Genomic DNA, 18,462 nt, shown 5'->3' with positions numbered 1-18,462 from the left:
ATAGTTTATGAGTATCGATCTATGAACTAAATCTCGAAAAACATGCATGGGAATCACTATAGAGTGTTCCCCAATTAAGTTGTGATTGTACTTATTTAGTAAATTGATTCTATCACTTGCAAAAGACGACATGGGATTTGCATATGGATCCCTTAGTACTCGCAGAAAAACCGTCATGGACAGAAGTCTTTGAAAAAGTACTTATTACTGTATTTCCATTTTCCCTCGAGCTCGATGAAACCCTAGAATCTGATGTCTGTGTACTTTAAATATATATAACAGACTAACAACACAATCTAGCTATAACGAACAAGCGTCTCCTTGGATGCTAACTTTAGAAATAGTCGGTGTTAATTATCTGAAGAGATCGAGATAAAGAAATTAAAACTTAATTTAATATATCTAGGGTTTGCAGGAATCAAGCTTAAAAATCAGATACAGACATACATTAATGGCGGGAGCAAGCGTGGTGGGTACGTGAAGACAAATATCAACTTTGGATTGTCCATGCATGGTTCCCCCATACTCGTGTCTTGTTCGTTCATTACTTCATTACTTGTTTAATAAGATTGTACGACCAAGACCACATGCATAGAGTCATAGACCATCGCGCTTAGTTTTTAAACTTAAGTAAGTGCACTACTTACCCTCCTCCTTTGTTTAACGTCTTTAACCACATGAGGTTTTTATATTAATTAGTTTGCTTTCTGCAGAATCCTTTGCGCATCAAATAGACAGAATTAAGGTATCGTTGTCTGAGAAAGCCGAAGAGATCGAACACCACCACGTGAAGACAATTCTTGGAAAATCTTCACCCTAAGTTGTGATCAATCTTCGGGCCCAATATATCTCAGAAAATCCAAGGTTGAAGAAGATGCAGGGGCCTCAAAATCCAAATCTGGACACTAGCCAAGCGAATCACGGCTGTGAAAGATGGACAAAGTAAATTGGCGTTATGTCCTGTACAACTTCTAATCAGTAACAACCACAGCGTACATCATATATAGCATTGTAATATTGATCTTTCTTATCCCACACCGAAAGATATTCCAAGATGCTTGATGCCGATTTTGGGCACAGCAAAAAGCACCAGTAGTTAGTTCTTCTCGAGCATGGATTAAACTGGTCCTCCTTTGAAATGAACAAGAGTTATATCTCCTACTGACCACGATTGTTAAATGGCCGGTCCCAAACCTACCAATGGTCCATCACAATTTACAGCATGCAAATTCGATTAGCCCATGACGATAATCTTACTGGACCCTTAACACACTATACTCATCACCTGTCATTGTTCCAAAATCCGCATGCACTGTTTGGGTCCTGGACCCCCAAGTTGAAAAGAGAAAGAAAAGAAAAAGAAATTGCAAACTATTTTTTTTTGACAAATCGGAATTAAGCTGAAAACTTGAAATGCTGTAATTCTGTAAAAGAGTTAATTCCATACAACGTTTAACAGAGATGGTAAAAGTATCGACCTTTAACTAAAAGGGTGGTGACGGAGAACAAATCGCCCTCTAGCTCTCAAGCTTTTGTACCGATTTTCCATGACACGGCAAAGTTTTTACCTATAGGAAGTGACAAACCTCTACCATTACGCTCTTGGTCTTCTTCTTTTCTTTTTTGATATCTTCTAGAGTTCTAGGTACGTATGCTCCGTTGCACTCAACTTTATGTCTCAAAACACTTTTCACTGAGTTTCCATTAACCTCAAGAGCTGATGATCCACCACTTCCATCTATTCCCAACACAGTGGTCAAGTGACCAACTGACCAACCTTTGTCTAAAGCAAACTTGTCCTCCTGAACTTCTGACCACACTTTCACATTCCGTGATTTAGAGTTGCAAAGATCGAAATCAATGTATGTGGAGTTGCCACTTACAAGTTTCATTTCTGGAAGCTCGTCGTTGTCAAGGAACAAGTTACCCTTGGCTTTTGCATTGTTTGCCCCAGCCGGGAAGGTTATGAGTTATGACGAGAGGCTAAAAGGGGTTGTTCTAGCTGCTTTAGATAACACTCCACCCTGCTGCATTGGTAGAATGGTATTCTGATACAAATGCACGTTGATTACCTGCAAAGGCGCATCAAGTGTAACATATTTCCCCTGTTTTGATACAATGACCTGTCTCATATCAAACAAACTGTACCATGTTCCAGGGGGAAAGAATGCTTTAACCGTTGAATTTCCTTTCTCAAGAACTGGAGATACCATAAGACTGCTACCTAGCAAGAATTGAAACCCTTTGATCCTCTTTAATAAAAAAGAAAAGAAAAAAGAATTGCGTACTCGATCCATAGCATTCACTCATTCAGTAAATGATGGGAATGAGAAGAAAATTGGCCTTGCAATGGGGATCCAGTGACATGAGCTTCGTAGCTCAATGTGTACTGATAAGGGAGGAGCTTATACCTCATACCTAGCTCAATGTGATACTCAATCCTAGCTCAACTCGAGCAGAGATAGCTACCGAATCCCATTGATAAAGCTCTTGACTCGGGGACTGCTTGAATGCATGATTCCTTGAAAAGGGCTAGAATGCGCTTAGTTCAATTCAACGATTGCAAAGCCCTTCAGTAGGTGCTGGATAGAACCCACATATATCTGCGCCAACCATCGGCACCCCAAATATTTCAAAATTGAGCACGTTGGGGATTTGAGTACTTCAGGTCATCCCAAGTACCCTTGTTATCACCAGTCCAATGTGCAGCATACTTGCCTGAACCAACATAAGTGGAGCGGGATAGTACAAAGGGCCGCTTGCCATCAAGGCCAACAAGAGCCTTCTGAGTTGCAATGGTTTCGGAGATGCCATACAGATTGCGAGCATTGTACTCTAAAATACCATTATAGTGATATGCACTAGCGGCTATGATTCTGGTCCCTATGGGCGCCTGCACTCCTTAAGCATTGATTTTGTAAGGTGGATGCCATCTCGACTTTGTAAGGTTTTTGCTGTCCAAGCAGCTTATATAGTCAGGAACTATCCCATTCGGACACAGCTTGCCCTCTCAAATCTTGCACTTATCAGAACAGAAACCTGCAGCCTTGTTCAAGTCAATCCATAAGCCAACAATAGGGACAAGTTCATGAAAGCGGCGGATCTCATCACCCGGCCATGACACAGTTTTGGGGTTGAGGTAGTCCGGGAAGGTTACAGGCCCTGGTGCAACTTGGGTCAAGAAGGGTTCACCCTCATGCTTTATAAAAACATCATTAGCAATACCTCTTTGCTATACACCGTAACTGGGATTAACAGCATTTCCAGGATCAATAATGACAATGTACTTCATGGCCATGCTATGTATTTTGTTTACAAATGCCAAAAGCTTTGTCCGAGGGTAGTTCTTGGGGTTGAGAGTGAAGCGTAGCTAATTTTCTGACCATGTGATCATCATCATTCCAAATGACATCTAATGGAATTGGAGCCTTTTGATAGTTCTCAACTATGTCTTCAACCACTGATAAGTTTTGGTAACCCCATCTGGATTGGTGAAATCCTGTAAAGGATGAAGTGAGAGAAAAATTTAAATGGTTTATCATATACTCACAGATTCATTACAAAAGCAGTTTGAATGAGTTTTTAATGTGCTTAGGTGAATGGGCATAGTCATCGTCCCTGACACAATGCCAATCCAAGAACTATACCACTAATACCAGTATCTGACAGTGTGAACTGAAATATGGAAAAGGAACCAGTGCACTTGCACAAGTTCCAAATTTTAACCCACCAACCTAACATTAAAGTCCCTACAGGCAAAGATGGCCAATCTCATAAGGCATGGCAGTGACCGGACGATGTTTGAATGGTCTCCTTTCACCCAACCCCAGCACCACCAGTCCACCATGTGCCAATGCAGAGGAACTATCAGACTAATTAAATTTCTCATTTAAACAAATATATCAACTGATAAGAGATATCTCAAAAGTACATCAAAAAACAGAAAAACAAAATTTGTACTGACCACAGACATGCTCAGATGAACCGACACGCCTCGATACCCAAATTCAAGCATGAGGCAATGGAGCATTATCATTAAATGACTTGTGAGCTAAAAGCCTATAACAGGTAACAGGCAGCAATGCACTATAAGCATCCATCAAGCAAGAAACCTATTAGCAACATCACAACAATAAGATAGATTTTGGAAATGGAATTTTTTATTTCCACCTTTTACATAGAGAATCCGATACTGTCCCACTCCCTATGCCATAGTTCAGTTCCTTAAACTTCAATAATTCCTATTGAGACATTGGATATTAAAGTATTGCTTAACCACAATAGACATAGACATATATATGGCTCAATATCATCAAGAATAAGACCTATAACCTATTCCTAAATGTCAATCTATAGTCAAAACTGAGCAAAAACAAATAATGGAACACAAACATGGAGGATTAAAGGAGGGTTAGAGTAGAGCTTACCAAAAGCCAGTAAGGCATTGGAGCTGGTCTGCCAATAAGTGAAGTGCACTAACCAACAACCTCCAATGGAGTAGTCCCAGCAAAGAAGTAGAAATCAAACACACCCCAAATAACCTTATATGTCAAAGAATCACCACTGTAAAACACATCCATGCCATTAATGTTGAGCAACAGAACAGCATGAGCATAAGCCTCACCACACACATTCCTGAGATCCATATAAACTGGGTGGGAGCCATACAAATCAGTGTTGAGATTGAAAGCTGCAATATCAGCGGTGAACAGAGTATGAGGATCATTAGGATGGAGCCCGAGCCCATGTTTCTGTGTGCTCTCTCCAATGCCATATAGGGATGCATCTTTGGGCAACTTGGTGGAGATTTCAAGGTATTGGTGCTTAAAAACCATTGCACCAAATGGGTCTGAACGATCAGAGCTGGAATTGAAGAGAACTTGGCCATCTGATTTTCTCTTGACGACAAACCCAAATGGGTCTGTGGTGTAACCGAAGACTAACTTAGAGCCAGAATGCTCTGAAGCTTTGATCTTTGCTGACCTTGCAGTGATTTGTTTAGGTTTTCGAGGCTGTTCTCTGGGTAGGAGATTGTACGGAACCTCCCACCTCTGTTTCTTAGCATCAGTTATGTGCAACCTCAAACGGTCCTGCGTTTCATGCCTGTAAAATCACGAAGAATCAAATGGTTAACGAGTCAAGTGCAATTTTAGAAACATGGACACGCACCACACAGAATCATTTTACAATTCTGTATTTTCTTTTCTACCTCTTTGAAAATAAAATGTAGCGTCTCCTAAGTCAAACCAAACTCCCCATATATTGGAAAAATCTTCAAGTCTTCGAATTTGGAAAAAGAAAAGAAAAAATGTGTATCCATAAATGAGATCCTTGTATAAATACTCGGTCAAATTGTGAGAAATAGTAAGAAAATAATTTCAAATTATATCCGGCCAATAATATGGTCATAGAAATATGCTATAAGAATAGTACTTTTATTCATACTTTTAAATCTTAAAGTTTATTGAGTGCAATTTTCTTCTAACAACTCTCCTAAATATGAATAATGTCTAAAACTCGTGAATATGTTCGCATCGGATATATATATATATATATATATATATATATATATATTTATTTATTTATATATTTAAAAAAAATAAGGTTTGAAACTCAGTCAAGTTGAGACGCTCAACCCACGCCCACATTATTGGAATTAAACATTTTGTACATCATGCTGATGTTACTCCTGAATTCCGAAAAAAAGTACCACAATCCTCAAATAAAAATCTTTAAATTTTTTTTTTTTTGAAAATCAAATAAAACATCTTAAATAGTAACAAAAGTTTCATTAAACCAAACGTCATGAACATCGATCCCCACATTTTCTTAAAACACTGAAATGCATTGAAAAAAAAAATCATGTTTTTTGGCTCCCAATTAAATGTGAAGTAAACAGAATATATATGCATTTAGTAGCTTGTATTCTAAGCTAAATACGTACTTGACAAAGAGTTGCAAGAGGGGGATATCATGACCATAGTTTGCCCTTATGCTTAAGATGAAGATAACCCGGAAACCCTCAATCTGGTGTCTCTTCAATGGAGATCAACCGATAGCCTCTGCCTCTAATCGTAGGCTTTGTGTGAGTCGAAATTACACCATTAAAACTGATGATCAAAACGAGAAGAAGAGAATAAAAACACAGTGAAGGGAAACTGGTAGTGGAGCACGTTGCCTATATATTACCATAGTCCTAACAGAGACTGATAGTGAGGGGATTCAGTGTAAGAAGTCCATAGATTAATACAGGGATAGTCAGTCAACAGTCAACTTCATATGTGAGGTTGGTGAAGTCTTAGTTTCCATATCAAGCACCGTAAACATTCTTTGAGAATTAATAGAGTTTGAATTCAAAAGAGAAGAAGGGAAATCGAAGATATTTTGACTTTCCATTCTCTTCAAATCTTCAATTTTGTTTTTGTCCTTGAATTGTAATCTGTGTAGCCACAAAAATAAGGACTCGGATTGGTGAACATATGAAACGGAACAGACATTAAGATAGCTTGATTGCTAACCATTTGAGTCCAAAAGGCCACGGAAAGAAACAGGGAGAGGGATGAATTAGTGGAGGAATGAAATAGAAAGAGCAAGTAAGAAAGTAACCAAGTAGAAATGATTACCAATGCTTTCACCTTTCGGTTAATACTATCATATTTTAATGGAGATCAAACGGTAGCCTTTGCCTCTAATTATAGGGTCTGTCTGGTTTGAATTTACACCATAGAAACAGAGCTCCAAAACAAGAAGAAAATAAAGACACAAGGAAGCGAAGTGGGCAATACTAGAGCTCATTGTTTAGCAATTACCACTGAGCTCGAGCATTGAAAGGGAGGGAGAGAGGGGGGGGCTCACTTGTTGTGATTTAGAGCATAAAGTTCACATATAGAGACTGACATTGCAAACGTGAGGTGGCCAGGTGGGTGAGATCATTTTTGGCAAGTTCCGAAAAGGAAATTGAGACTTTCCATATTCTTCTATTTTCTATTTTCTATTTATGTTCGTCCAAAGTTAATTATAAAAATATACACTTGACTAGCAACGGACTCGTTCTTTTGTTGGAAATCACCTTTGGCAGTTATCGTCTCTGAGTTTAGGCCCAAACCAAACTAGATCCAACATGATGTCTAAAAGGTCTGATTGGGCGTTTGTCCAAAAGAAAAAGGTTTAATTGGGCCTAAAGGTCTCAAACAGCCCATTGTTCAATAATACATCAGCCAATGTCATCACTCCATTTTTCACTGACGTCACACTGTCACATACACAATCACCAAAATAAAAATCTCCGCAGAAACCCAAAACCCCGGAAACACGTGATCAGAATTACGCAACGTGTCGCGATGCTATTGGAGTTTTGCTAGCCGACAATCTTCACGGCGCTGACAGAGGACAGTGTCCCCTCCAATCTTTATGATAAATAGAACGGGGCGAATGTACGCCTCCTTCATTCTAAAACAAAACAACCAATGGAGGCAGAGAAGAGAAAGCAGGCAGGCAACGACGTCGTTTCGCGGAGGCACAAGCATAAGAAGGCGCGGGATGAAACGACGGTGAACGAGGACGAGGTTCAGGAGTTCTTCGCTATCATCAGGCGCATACACGTGGCAGTCAACTACTTTAAGAGCGCTAACGGCGGTGGCAGTAAATATGTGGACGGAGAGTTGAGGGCAATCGAGGAGGCGGACGGCGTCAAAGGGATGGCCAAGACTACGAAGGAGGAGAATGTGGGATTCGATTTGAACGCGGAACCGGACCCGGAATTTGATCTGAGTTAATTGGGTTTCATGGGATTTGGTGGCATGGATGCTGTAACTTTAACGTTTGGATTTGTTGTGGTTAGTGGTTACCATTTTTGAGACTATGAGCTTAAGAAAACATGGTTTGAACTGGTTTAGTCTGACCATTTTGACATTTGCTTTGGCTCCATTCACTTGCAATTTGTATTTTTAGATTAATGTGTGTGTTCAACCAATTCTTTTAGAGTAAAATTGAAACTGTGTTTAAAAAATAAAATTTGACTGGCTTTAGTTTATCGATTAGAATTGTTGTAAAATGAAAATATTGATTTTGTTATCAACGATTAAACATTTTAGTAAGAATTCAAATTCTATACTTCAAAACAATTCTGAATTTAGTGTAAGCCAAAGAAATGCGAGTCTTAGTCATATGAATGCAATCGGATTGTGCAACGAATCGGTCAACTCAAAATTGGAAGGAATACGAATCCGGCCGATGTTCTATAAAACGACTAATGTTAAACATGAGTCCTCGGTCTTCTATAATTTATTCATTGTTATGTCCACTGTGGAGCAAAGTGGACTTCAAACGAGGACCAAAACCAAAAGCAGTGGATTTCCAAATTGCAGATGCACGTTGCAAACGTCACTGGCATGACGCAGAGCATCTCAATTATAATGGCATCACTAATCAGCCAGCCAGGAATCTTAAAATAAGAAAACAAAGACCGAATCAAAAGTCAAAAGCAAGCTCTATAGTACAAAGTTACAAACCCAGAATTGAAAATTGACACACAAACCTTGTAATAATGGATGCAGAAAAGCGAAAGCGCGAGGATGAGGGCGAAATTGACGGGAAGAGAGCGAAATCGGAGGAAGATAACGGCGCGGTGGTGACGGAGGAGGAGGTGGAGGAGTTCTTTACCATAATCAGGAGGATACACGTGGCGGCCAGGCAGTTTGGGAAACCGGAAGGAGCAGCCGGCCCTAAGTTGACGACGTCAGAGAAATTGAGGCTCTCTTTCGAAGCAAGAGACTTTGAGGAAGAGAAAAGGCCGGAGGCGGATTCGGGTTTGGATCTCAATTCGGATCCTCCATCGGAAGAAAGCTAAGCTCATCGAAAAAATCCTCCGATAGACGACAGTCCCAGAAATGTCGTCTTGGGATCTCATCGGACAGGCGTCGCTGTAAATTGGAATGTTCTCCATCTCCATGACCCGGTCCCAGTTCTGGCAGAAGAAATCAACCCAAAACCGCGGGAAGGCTTAGCCTTTAGGCTTTTTTACTGTTGGGCAGCCGCAGACGTAAATCACGTAATGTATCTTAGCCTTTAGGCTTTAGGCTAAGCGCGCCGGTTCTGTTCTTTGGTTTGTTAAATTAAATTCCATTGTAATGTAATTTTTCAATCTGTGATAGTCTATTCAACCTGCATTCTCTTCTCTTGTATCTTGGTCTCTTATTGATTGGTGATTAAATTGAGCCATGAAAGGAACTATCCCAGAATTGTGAAAATGATATTGTACTTTGCGCGCCGATTATTGAAATTTCCTTTCTTTTGGGCTCTGCTGTGCTTGACGCAATGGTCCTTGTTAAAATAACCCAAACTTGATATTTTGGCCAGAGGATGGGTCGGGTCAAGCCATATGTCTTGGCCCAACCCGTTTATACATACAAGGCTCCACCCTTGATGTGTTGAACCATGAGTTGTAGGTCCAAATACATGTTTTTGTTGAAGGATATTCGATTTATGTGTGTCTTACCAAATTAGGATTACTTTCTATAGTTATAATAAGAGAGAATGTTCTAGATTCCTAATTCTAATTAGAATAGGATTCTTTGTACTCAAAGATTATGTACTTGTATCATCTATATATAGAGACTCCTATTATCAATAAAAGTTACAACTATTCTCTCAATTCTCTCTACAGTTCTCTTTTCCTTAAACACGTTATCAGCACAAGCTCTAACCCTGAAATCAGAAGCCAAAATTTTTCTACAAAGCATCCTGGATGCGCAACATCAAACCCTAGAACCCCAAAACCCGTGCGCACCACCCTTTGCCGTGCACCACCTCCATCGCCGCAAGTCCTCCTCCTCCTCCTACACACCTGTGTGCCATCATCTTCGAGTTCAAGATCAAGACCAAGAAGAAGAACAAGAAAAGAAATCCAAGTAAGTATTTCAGATTAAAGTTCTTGCTTTCTGTCTTTAATTTCTTTTTTTTTTCTTTGGGGACTTGCAACCTCCCTTCTTCTACATCCCACCTTTTTGTAATATGGGTTTGATTCTATAAAAGTGGAATCGTGGGGATTCACGCTATACAAACTAAGAGCGTTCGTGAAACATCAAAATATTACGGACTAAGAGCGTTCGTAAGATACGGACTAAGAGTGTCCGTGAGCATCAAAATTTGATCATTCAAACATCATTGTTTCGGTATAATCCAAATATTCTTGGAAATCGATTTCTTAGTAGCATTAAGGCTCATAAATCTTATATTAGTTTTCGTGGAAGCATTGACTCCGAAACTAATCCGTTCTTGCTTTCTTTTTTAGGATGTCAAACTTGAACGAGCTCAATTTTACTCCATTGAATTCTACGGGCATGGGATATTTCATGTGGGCTCATAATGTTGAGCTCCACCTAATTGCCCTTGATTTATTGCCTACAATCCAAGAGCACAGTTCTAAAGGAACCGCTCAAGACTCTCAAACTGAGATAGATAATTTCAGAGCACTTACCCTGATGAAGCGCCACATAAAGATGGCACGCTAGTTTAAGTACATGAATGAGGATAGCGTTAGAAACCTTTGGGTAGCGCTTCGTGAACGTTTTAGTTAACATTCACGATCTTCCGAACTTAGAAGCACGATGGAATAATCTCTGCTTCTCTAACTTTGAAATAGTTATGGAATATTGTTCGGAAGTACAATTGATTGAGAAAACCCTAACTACCTTCCCCGTCACTGAATTAAGATTCTTTGAATTCTATCAAATCTTAATCAACGAATGACGAATCACAAATCTCCATCAGCTAATTGGAGCTATGGTTTGTGTTGAAAGGCACAACCACAAATTTGTGAATATAGAATTTGGTAGGCCTCAAGATGACTACCATGAGCACCGTTCAATGGCTAGAAGAAGTCGCCATGGACAATATGATCCATATGATCAAACTGCTCAAGAAGGTAATCGCCAAAATTGGCGAATACATGACCAAAGGAGTCATGAAGTTGAGGGTATCAGGGTTGGACACCATGGCGCCACTTTTGGCCATGGTGATGCTATTCCAACGCCATTGGTCCTAGGGACCATATGTATTGTGTCAATACACCTCAATCAAGAGAGCATCCTCTTCATGGTATTTTATGGAATATCTGATCAACGGTGATCATGACATCGAGTTAAAGGAGACTTTAAATTTGGCGATGAAGATAAAATGCCGTAGATTTTTCGAATAGTCTTTTATTTTCCAAGAATTATGTAATGGAAATTATGCCTTAAATCAATAAATGACAATTGTCTTAACTCTTTCTCACTACGCTCACCCAATTAAGTATGATGTCTAGGAAACTAGTTGAGATTAGTGATATTTAAGTGAGCTTTGCTCCACCGACATCTCTTCTTACTTTTTTGGTCATGTTTAATTGGAGTTACCAAAAGAATTGAGTAATTACAATTTGTCTAAATTTGATTTTTACTTTGGATTAGATTTTGGTCTAGAAACTTTGATGTAATCATTGGCTATTATTATTAATAAAGTGTCGATTCTTTAATACGAACTTTATTATTCTAAAGATATAAGAGCCAATGGTTTTTATGTGGAAACACATAGTAAGAATGGACATAAGTTCCTTTGCATTACCTCTAATGACTACGGACAAAAACAAGTATCAGAGAAGCTTATGTGTCGCTCAAGTAGGTTATATGTAACCACTATTCAAGTAATTAAGTCCAATGACATCATAAGAGATGACATTTGGGACACCGACACATATAGACTTTGGCAAAACCGTTTGAGACACCCAGGTCATGATATGATGATCCGTAATACTAAAGACTTCACACGAACATCCCTTTTTCAGAACGAAGATGTTACACCCCGTATTTATCAATTTAGGGGTTGCTAGAAGTTGACTTTTTATGGGTTAACAATTTGAGAAAATTTCCTTCACGTAAGTTGTAGGGGACGTTAAACCGAGTCCGTGGACATGTGGTACACTTAAATCGGAGTTCATATGTGAAAGCTATGAGTGAAATACGAAAGTTACTATTCATGGTAAAAATTTAGTTAAATAAGGAAATTATTGAGGTAGGTTTCCAAAACCGGAAACCCACCCCTTCCCTCTCTCCTCTCCCCCGACTTTTCTTCCTTCCCTTTCGGGTTCTTCTTCCTTCCTTCGATTCCACGTCTTCCAGCCACCAACCGGCGTGCAGCCGGCCACCACAGGATCGCCTCCCTCCTCTCTGCACCCTAGTGGCCTTATATTGTGGCGATTTGGCCGAGGAACCTTGGATCGAAGCAAAGTTCTTCATAGTTGCAGTTTGGGGTTTTCGTCGATTTCCGGCGATTCCGGCCATCTCCGGTCACCAAACCGGCGTCGAAGGTTCGGTTATTGCCAAAGATCATTTCCCCTAAGGTCTTTCATTTCAATTTGCAGTGTGGAGGTCGAATTAACGATTGCAATTTCTAGGGTTCTTGAGTTTTCTGGGTTTTTCTTCACCGGCCGGATTCGAATATTTTAAGGTAAAATTGGAATGTGTTGTAGTTGAAGAAATTGTTGGGTATGTTGTGATGTTACTGCTGCCAGAATTTGGTGGCCATCGGAGGTGGTGGTTGCCGGCGCGTGGGCCCCACGCGCGGCCACTGTGGGTGGCGCGTAGAGCTGCGTTTTAATTACTGTTTTGGCTCCATAAATCCTATAATGATTGTAAAATTTTATACATGAAGTTTGATTGAAAATTTGAGGAGTTATGAATTGAATATAAATTATCGGTTGGTGATTTACGTGAATTCGATCGCCGAATTTCTTTCGAATTCACTTTAGAATTTATATATCGATGAATGAATATTATTGGAGAATTACGGATGGATTCGATGTGAATTGAGAAGTTGGATTTTGAAGGGGGACGTTTTGAATTTCAATTGCTAATTATCGTAAAGTTAATTTCCGTCCTGTAAATATATTTTTTACGAGTGCTATTCGTACAGGACGAGAGGAGTCCCCATACGAGGAAAATATCGAGCGACGTCAGGATTGACCATATACTGTGAGTGGACTTTTATTTTCAAAGAATGATGCATGCATTTATTTATTTGTTTCCGAGATGATAACCTATTTATCGTATTACTTTCTCGTGCATATGGTTATTTTCGGAAATGGTTTTGGATAATTTATTATTTGAAGATTTTATGGCGTGCGGGGTCACGTCATTGAATTATGCTTATTTTATCTTATTTATTTTTGAATATGAGTTTATCTTGGCGTGTGGGACACGTCATGGAAATTCTTTTGCGAGAGTTGGGGAAGCCTTATGTATTTATGATTTTACTGTGGTTTTCGGATTTTCTTTTGCCATACTTTGGGTGACTATTATCATTGCTAGCTTTGATCTTCCGCCTTTGTGGCGAGGTGATGGGATCACCGAAGCCCTCCGCCTTTGTGGCGCTGGTTACTGTCTCTGTGACAGTAATTCTGAAGCCCAGTATCCTATCGCTACACTTAGTGGCGTAAGGGTATATTACGGGAGTAATGGGAGTACTTTAGCCTGGGAGGCGATCACCCGAGCCTGGGAGGCTCACTCGTATGGCTATCGTCTTCCCCTACTCACTTTACTATTTTTGACTAGCGGGGCTAGTTCGATTTCCGTTTAACCAGCGGGGCTGGTCCTATTTTTTCTTGAGTATCGGAGTTTCAATCTTTTCTTTTAGTTTGTGACTAGTGGGGCTAGTCAGTTTTTCGTGTACAGAACTTCTCTTGTTTTGTTGTCCTTAAACATTGCATGCATCGGGAGTTTTTAGAGAAATAAATGGGGAAGTATTAAATTTCCTTTTATTAAAATTTGTTTATTTTTGTCCACTCACGCTAACGTATTTTTCAATACTTTTCCCCTGGGCCCTTCGTCTTCAAATGCCCAGTTTACAGTATTGCTGCTCGGCGTTCAGGAGTGAGCTATAGTGACCGCATCCGCTTCCGTCATCACATTTCGTAGGTTACCTGTTTAACCTACTGTACTCTATGTTAATTTACGTTCCTAGATTTGCTCTGATTACTATGGGATTTGTGACCCAGACTTGTAATGAATTATATTTGAGGTTTACGACCTAACTTTGTGAATTGTAGAATCCTAAATCTTGGAGTTTCTTAGACTTGAAGTACTTGATACACTATTATTATTTTTGAGTTTGGGTTGGTTGAATGATGGGAGCAGGGTGGCTCCAGGAGTATGTGGTTGGATTATTAGAAGTGAAATTTGTTTTCCGCAGGTTTTTGGGTTGTCCCTTTTTAAGGGAGGTTATGCCGAAATTTTTGATAAACCTTCTTTAAAACTGGGTCCCGCAGGGCCACTTCGGATTCCAGGGTGGAATCCGGGGCGGGTCTTGTCAGAAGAGAAGCAAGAATCAAAAGTCGATTCAAAGAGAGCATTGCACCGCCGCCGCGCCTTGGGACGCCGCCGCCATGCACCACCTCCCGGCCAACGCCGGGGCCGTGATCCCCCCTCTGCAAAATCATGGCTTTGACGCCATGTATGGAGACTTGGCTCCTCTCTCTACTTCTCAAAGTCAATTGTGACATTGTGGCCCAACCAAAACCTTCATTGGTTGATTATAAGGCCAATCTTTCGTTCTGTAAAGCCTGTTTTTTAGGATCGAGAATGCAAAGGACACTAAAGAAATAATTTCATTCTTACATAGAATCCAAGGGGATTATGTGGATCGATTCAACCAACTTGCGGACTGCTTAGATGTTTTATGGTGTTGGTTGATGTGCGGACACGCTGGTCACGTGTCGCGCTATCGTCCACTCGTAATACTGCTTATGATAAACTCCTGGCCCAGATCATATGACTACGAGCTCACTACCTGGATCATCACATTCAGTCAATTCGACTTGATAATACTAGAGAGTTTACATCGAAAATTTTCAATGACCATTGCATATCATTGGGAATTTATATTAGGCATCATATTCTCATGTACACACCCCAATTGTCTCGCGAAAAAGCCACAATTAAACGACTACTATGGTAGCCCGGACATTGGTAATGAGCACCAATATTTCTGCTTGGGGTTATGCAATATCGCATGCAACTATGCTAATTCGTCTACGACCCATAGCCACTCAACCTTTATTTGCGTTACAGCTAGTGACTGGGTGCGAGTCTAATATCTCGTACTTATGCATATTTGAGTGTACGGTTTATGTGCCAATCGCGCCGCCACAGCACATCAAATGGGTCATTGCAACAAATGCATATTTGTGTTGAATATAAATCTCCAACTATAAGACCGCTATGTAGAACACCTGACAGGCGATCTCTGTACCTCTAGATTTGCGGATTGTCACTTTGATGAGACGGTCTTCCCGTCGTTAGGGTGAGATTAGAAAGTCAACGTTCAACAAGAACGACATGAATTGTCGTGGTCTGTCCCCACTATATCTCATCTTGATCCCCTAAAAGTGACGAGATCACATATACCTGCTGCAAACATGCCTGCAAGGATGGATGTCCCCACAAGAGGACATGGTGCCACCCTGAGGAGATGGGTACAATACCACCACCATGGATTGTGGTATGGTGACGCCACAAGGTGGCATAATGGCGTCATAGGCCATGGGTTCTGCTAGAGAGCATAGGAGACCCATAGGTTCGATGGATTCTCGCCCTAGAAAGAGAGCGAGTTTGGCACACCTTGATCCATTGATCATTGATATTCAAATTCCGTCTCATGAGAATATTCTGGATTGTGGTTATGTCCAAGAGACATCGTTGGGGGACGCCTCAATGTTAGAACAAATTCCTGAGAATATAGAGATCTCTACAAACTACACTAGTATATATGAGGACGTGGGATTATTGAGATCAATGACATCGGACTTTACTCCGTTGAAGAATGCCAACGTATAGAAAATTGGCCTAAATGGAAAGATGTGATCCAGGTTGAATCGGATTCACTAACGAAGAGGAAGGATTTCGGGCCTGAGATGCCGTGGTCGCTGCAAAACCTGGGGCGTGAGGCTGGGCGGAGCGGCCGTCGGTGCAGATCTTGGTGGTAACATTAATAGGTCTTCGTTAGATAGCGTGATGAGAAAAAGAGATGGTAATCTCGCCTTATGGCGCAAGGCTTCTCACAAAACGCCCTAGAATCGACTACGAGAATCGACTACGAGAAGACATATTCTCTCGTAATAGATGTCATTGCACTCCACTACCTTGTTAGTTTGGTAGTTTCCAAATAACTGAACATGCATCTTACGAATGTGGTCACTACGTATCTTTATGGAGATCTAGATACATAATATAATGAAGGTTTTTGTGGACTTCATTTACTCAATTCAAGTGGCTCTAGACCACGGAGCGCGTTTGCAATGAGGTTGAAACGCTCACTAAAGTGACTACTTAATTGGGAAGGGATATGATGAACTATGCCCACGCGTTTCCATGATAAGTTCCGGATTTGCAATTGTTGCGGTTTATGTTGATGAACATAATTTGAACCTTTGAGAGTTAAGGGAAACCGTTGAACACATGAAATCCGAGCTTGAGATGAAGGACCTTGGGAGAACACGGTTTTGTCTTGATTTAGAACTTGTATACCGTGTCAATGAATGCTTTGGCATTTTGATAAAGTCAAGATGCACTCCCATGACCGTCCGTAGTCTTGACCCTAAGAGGGATACGTTTCATCCCAGGGATGATGATGAAGACATGTTAATTGGCAGAAGTGCCTTACTTAAGTGCAATAGGCGCATTATTGTACTTAACACAATACAAGACCGGACACCTCATTTGTTATGAACTTATTGGCTAGATGTAGCCCTGCGCCAACGCGATGCCATTAAAACGGTGTAAATACAATCTTTTGATACTTAAAGAGTACGATAGCTATGGGCTTGTTTTATCCCTACAGAGAGAAAATGAACGACGGAAGAATGGGATCGGACCCCATTAGGCATAATGTCACCGTCCCCACCGCCGTGACCGACGAGATGGCCGCCGCCGGCACCACCAAGAGTGGCCGGAGTCACTCTCCTCCCCTCCGTCAAAATGATGGTGATGTTTTGATGAATTTTGCTGATGCAGAGTATCTCTCTGACCCTCACAAATGTCGCTCCCAAACAGGTTATGTCTTTACCATGGGAAGCACCGCGATATCTTAGAGGTCTACAAAGCAGACATTTGTCGCCACTTCCTCGAATCATGCAGAGATTATTGTTCTACATGAAGCCGTGCGTGAATGCATATGGCTAAATGTCTGTAATTAGACATATTTGAGGAATTTTTGGTTTGAAGTCTACCACAGATGAACCGAAATGCATATAGAAGGATAATGCAGCTTGTATCGAACAAATGAAGTTAGGTTTCATCAAAGGCGACAACACCAAGCATATATCGCTTAAGTTCTTTCATTATCAGCGATAACATTCACTTCTAAATATTGAAGTGACTCAAATCCGATTAGAGGATAATGTAGCGGACTTATTTACTAAGTTGTTACCTAAATCCACTTTCGAGAAACATGTAAAAAGTATCGGATTGAGAAAGTTATCCGAACTCCCATGATTGTAGCAATCAGGGGGAGATGTCGACATCAGGGGGAGGCATGATGTCGACATGTTTGATCTCGAAGAGTGAATGGTGTGTTGTACTCTTTTTCTCCTCCTCGAGGTTGTTTTTGTCCCACAGAGTTTTTATTACTCGAGCAAGGTTTTTAACGAGGCAACATTTGAAGCGCCATGGTGTCACGATTACATCACGTTTGGACGGCACAAGGGGGAGTGTTGAAGGATATTCGATTTATGTGTGCCTTACCTAACTAGGATTACTTTCTATAGTTGTAATATGAGAGAATATTCTAGATTCCTAGTTCTAATTAGAATAGGATTCCTTGTACTCAAAGATTATGTACTTGTATCCTCTATATATAGAGGCTCCTATTATCAATAAAAGTTACAACTACTCTCCCAATTCTCTCTACAGTTCTCTTTTCCTTAAATAGTTTTGATTGACAAGATAATTCAATTATTCCGATTTTAGAGTATCTTTAGCAAACTCTCTATCTTAGTTTCTTAGCTATTTTGGAGTTTTTTTATTTTTTATTTTTATCAAATTATAGCAGTTGCATCAGACTCCTCAATGTCTCTCTATTTTGTTCTAAAATTAGCTAAATTTTAGATTTTTTTTTTTTAAAAGAAGGGGTGGTGCTGCTGCCCTCAAGCCTTTATTAATGAAACTGTCGAATACAAGGGGGGATATAGAGCCTAAACCCCTGATTACAATAAGCATCCAGAGAACATCCCGAAATAATATCAGGAGTCTCTTCATAATACATGTATTCTAACAAGGACTAAATACTGTTTAGTCATTGAGCTTTTGACCATACAACACTTCAGTCCCTGACCTTCTAATTTCACACGTTTAGTCCCTGTACTTCAAAATTTCAGACCAATAGGTCCTTGCCGTCTAAAAGTCACTGAGAAATGTCTATTATGCCCTCAGATTT

At 40.3% G+C, this 18,462-nt stretch overlaps 1 protein-coding gene and 1 pseudogene across 1 annotated transcript; one reads left to right on the top strand and one right to left on the bottom strand.

Moving 5' to 3' along the window:
• Positions 1-1,408: 1,408 nt before the first annotated feature.
• LOC133711143 (alpha-xylosidase 1-like) lies at positions 1,409-7,122 on the bottom strand (annotated as a pseudogene).
• Positions 7,123-8,545: 1,423 nt separating this feature from the next.
• On the top strand, positions 8,546-8,848 carry LOC133711142 (protein NIM1-INTERACTING 2). Its single transcript, XM_062137308.1, has one exon. It carries the CDS (start codon positions 8,546-8,548, stop codon positions 8,846-8,848), a length of 303 nt encoding a protein of 100 aa, XP_061993292.1.
• The last annotated feature ends 9,614 nt before the right edge of the window (positions 8,849-18,462 follow it).

The sequence above is a fragment of the Rosa rugosa genome, chromosome 5, assembly GCF_958449725.1.
Source record: "Rosa rugosa chromosome 5, drRosRugo1.1, whole genome shotgun sequence".
Taxonomy (NCBI): domain Eukaryota; kingdom Viridiplantae; phylum Streptophyta; class Magnoliopsida; order Rosales; family Rosaceae; genus Rosa; species Rosa rugosa.
The sequence above is the reverse complement of the archived record's forward strand: the minus strand, read 5'-3'. Positions and strand labels throughout refer to the sequence as shown.

Excerpts from the sequence above, each read along its gene's own strand:
- LOC133711142 (XM_062137308.1), top strand. The coding sequence starts at position 8,546 with ATGGATGCAGAAAAGCGAAAGCGCGAGGATGAGGGCGAAATTGACGGG.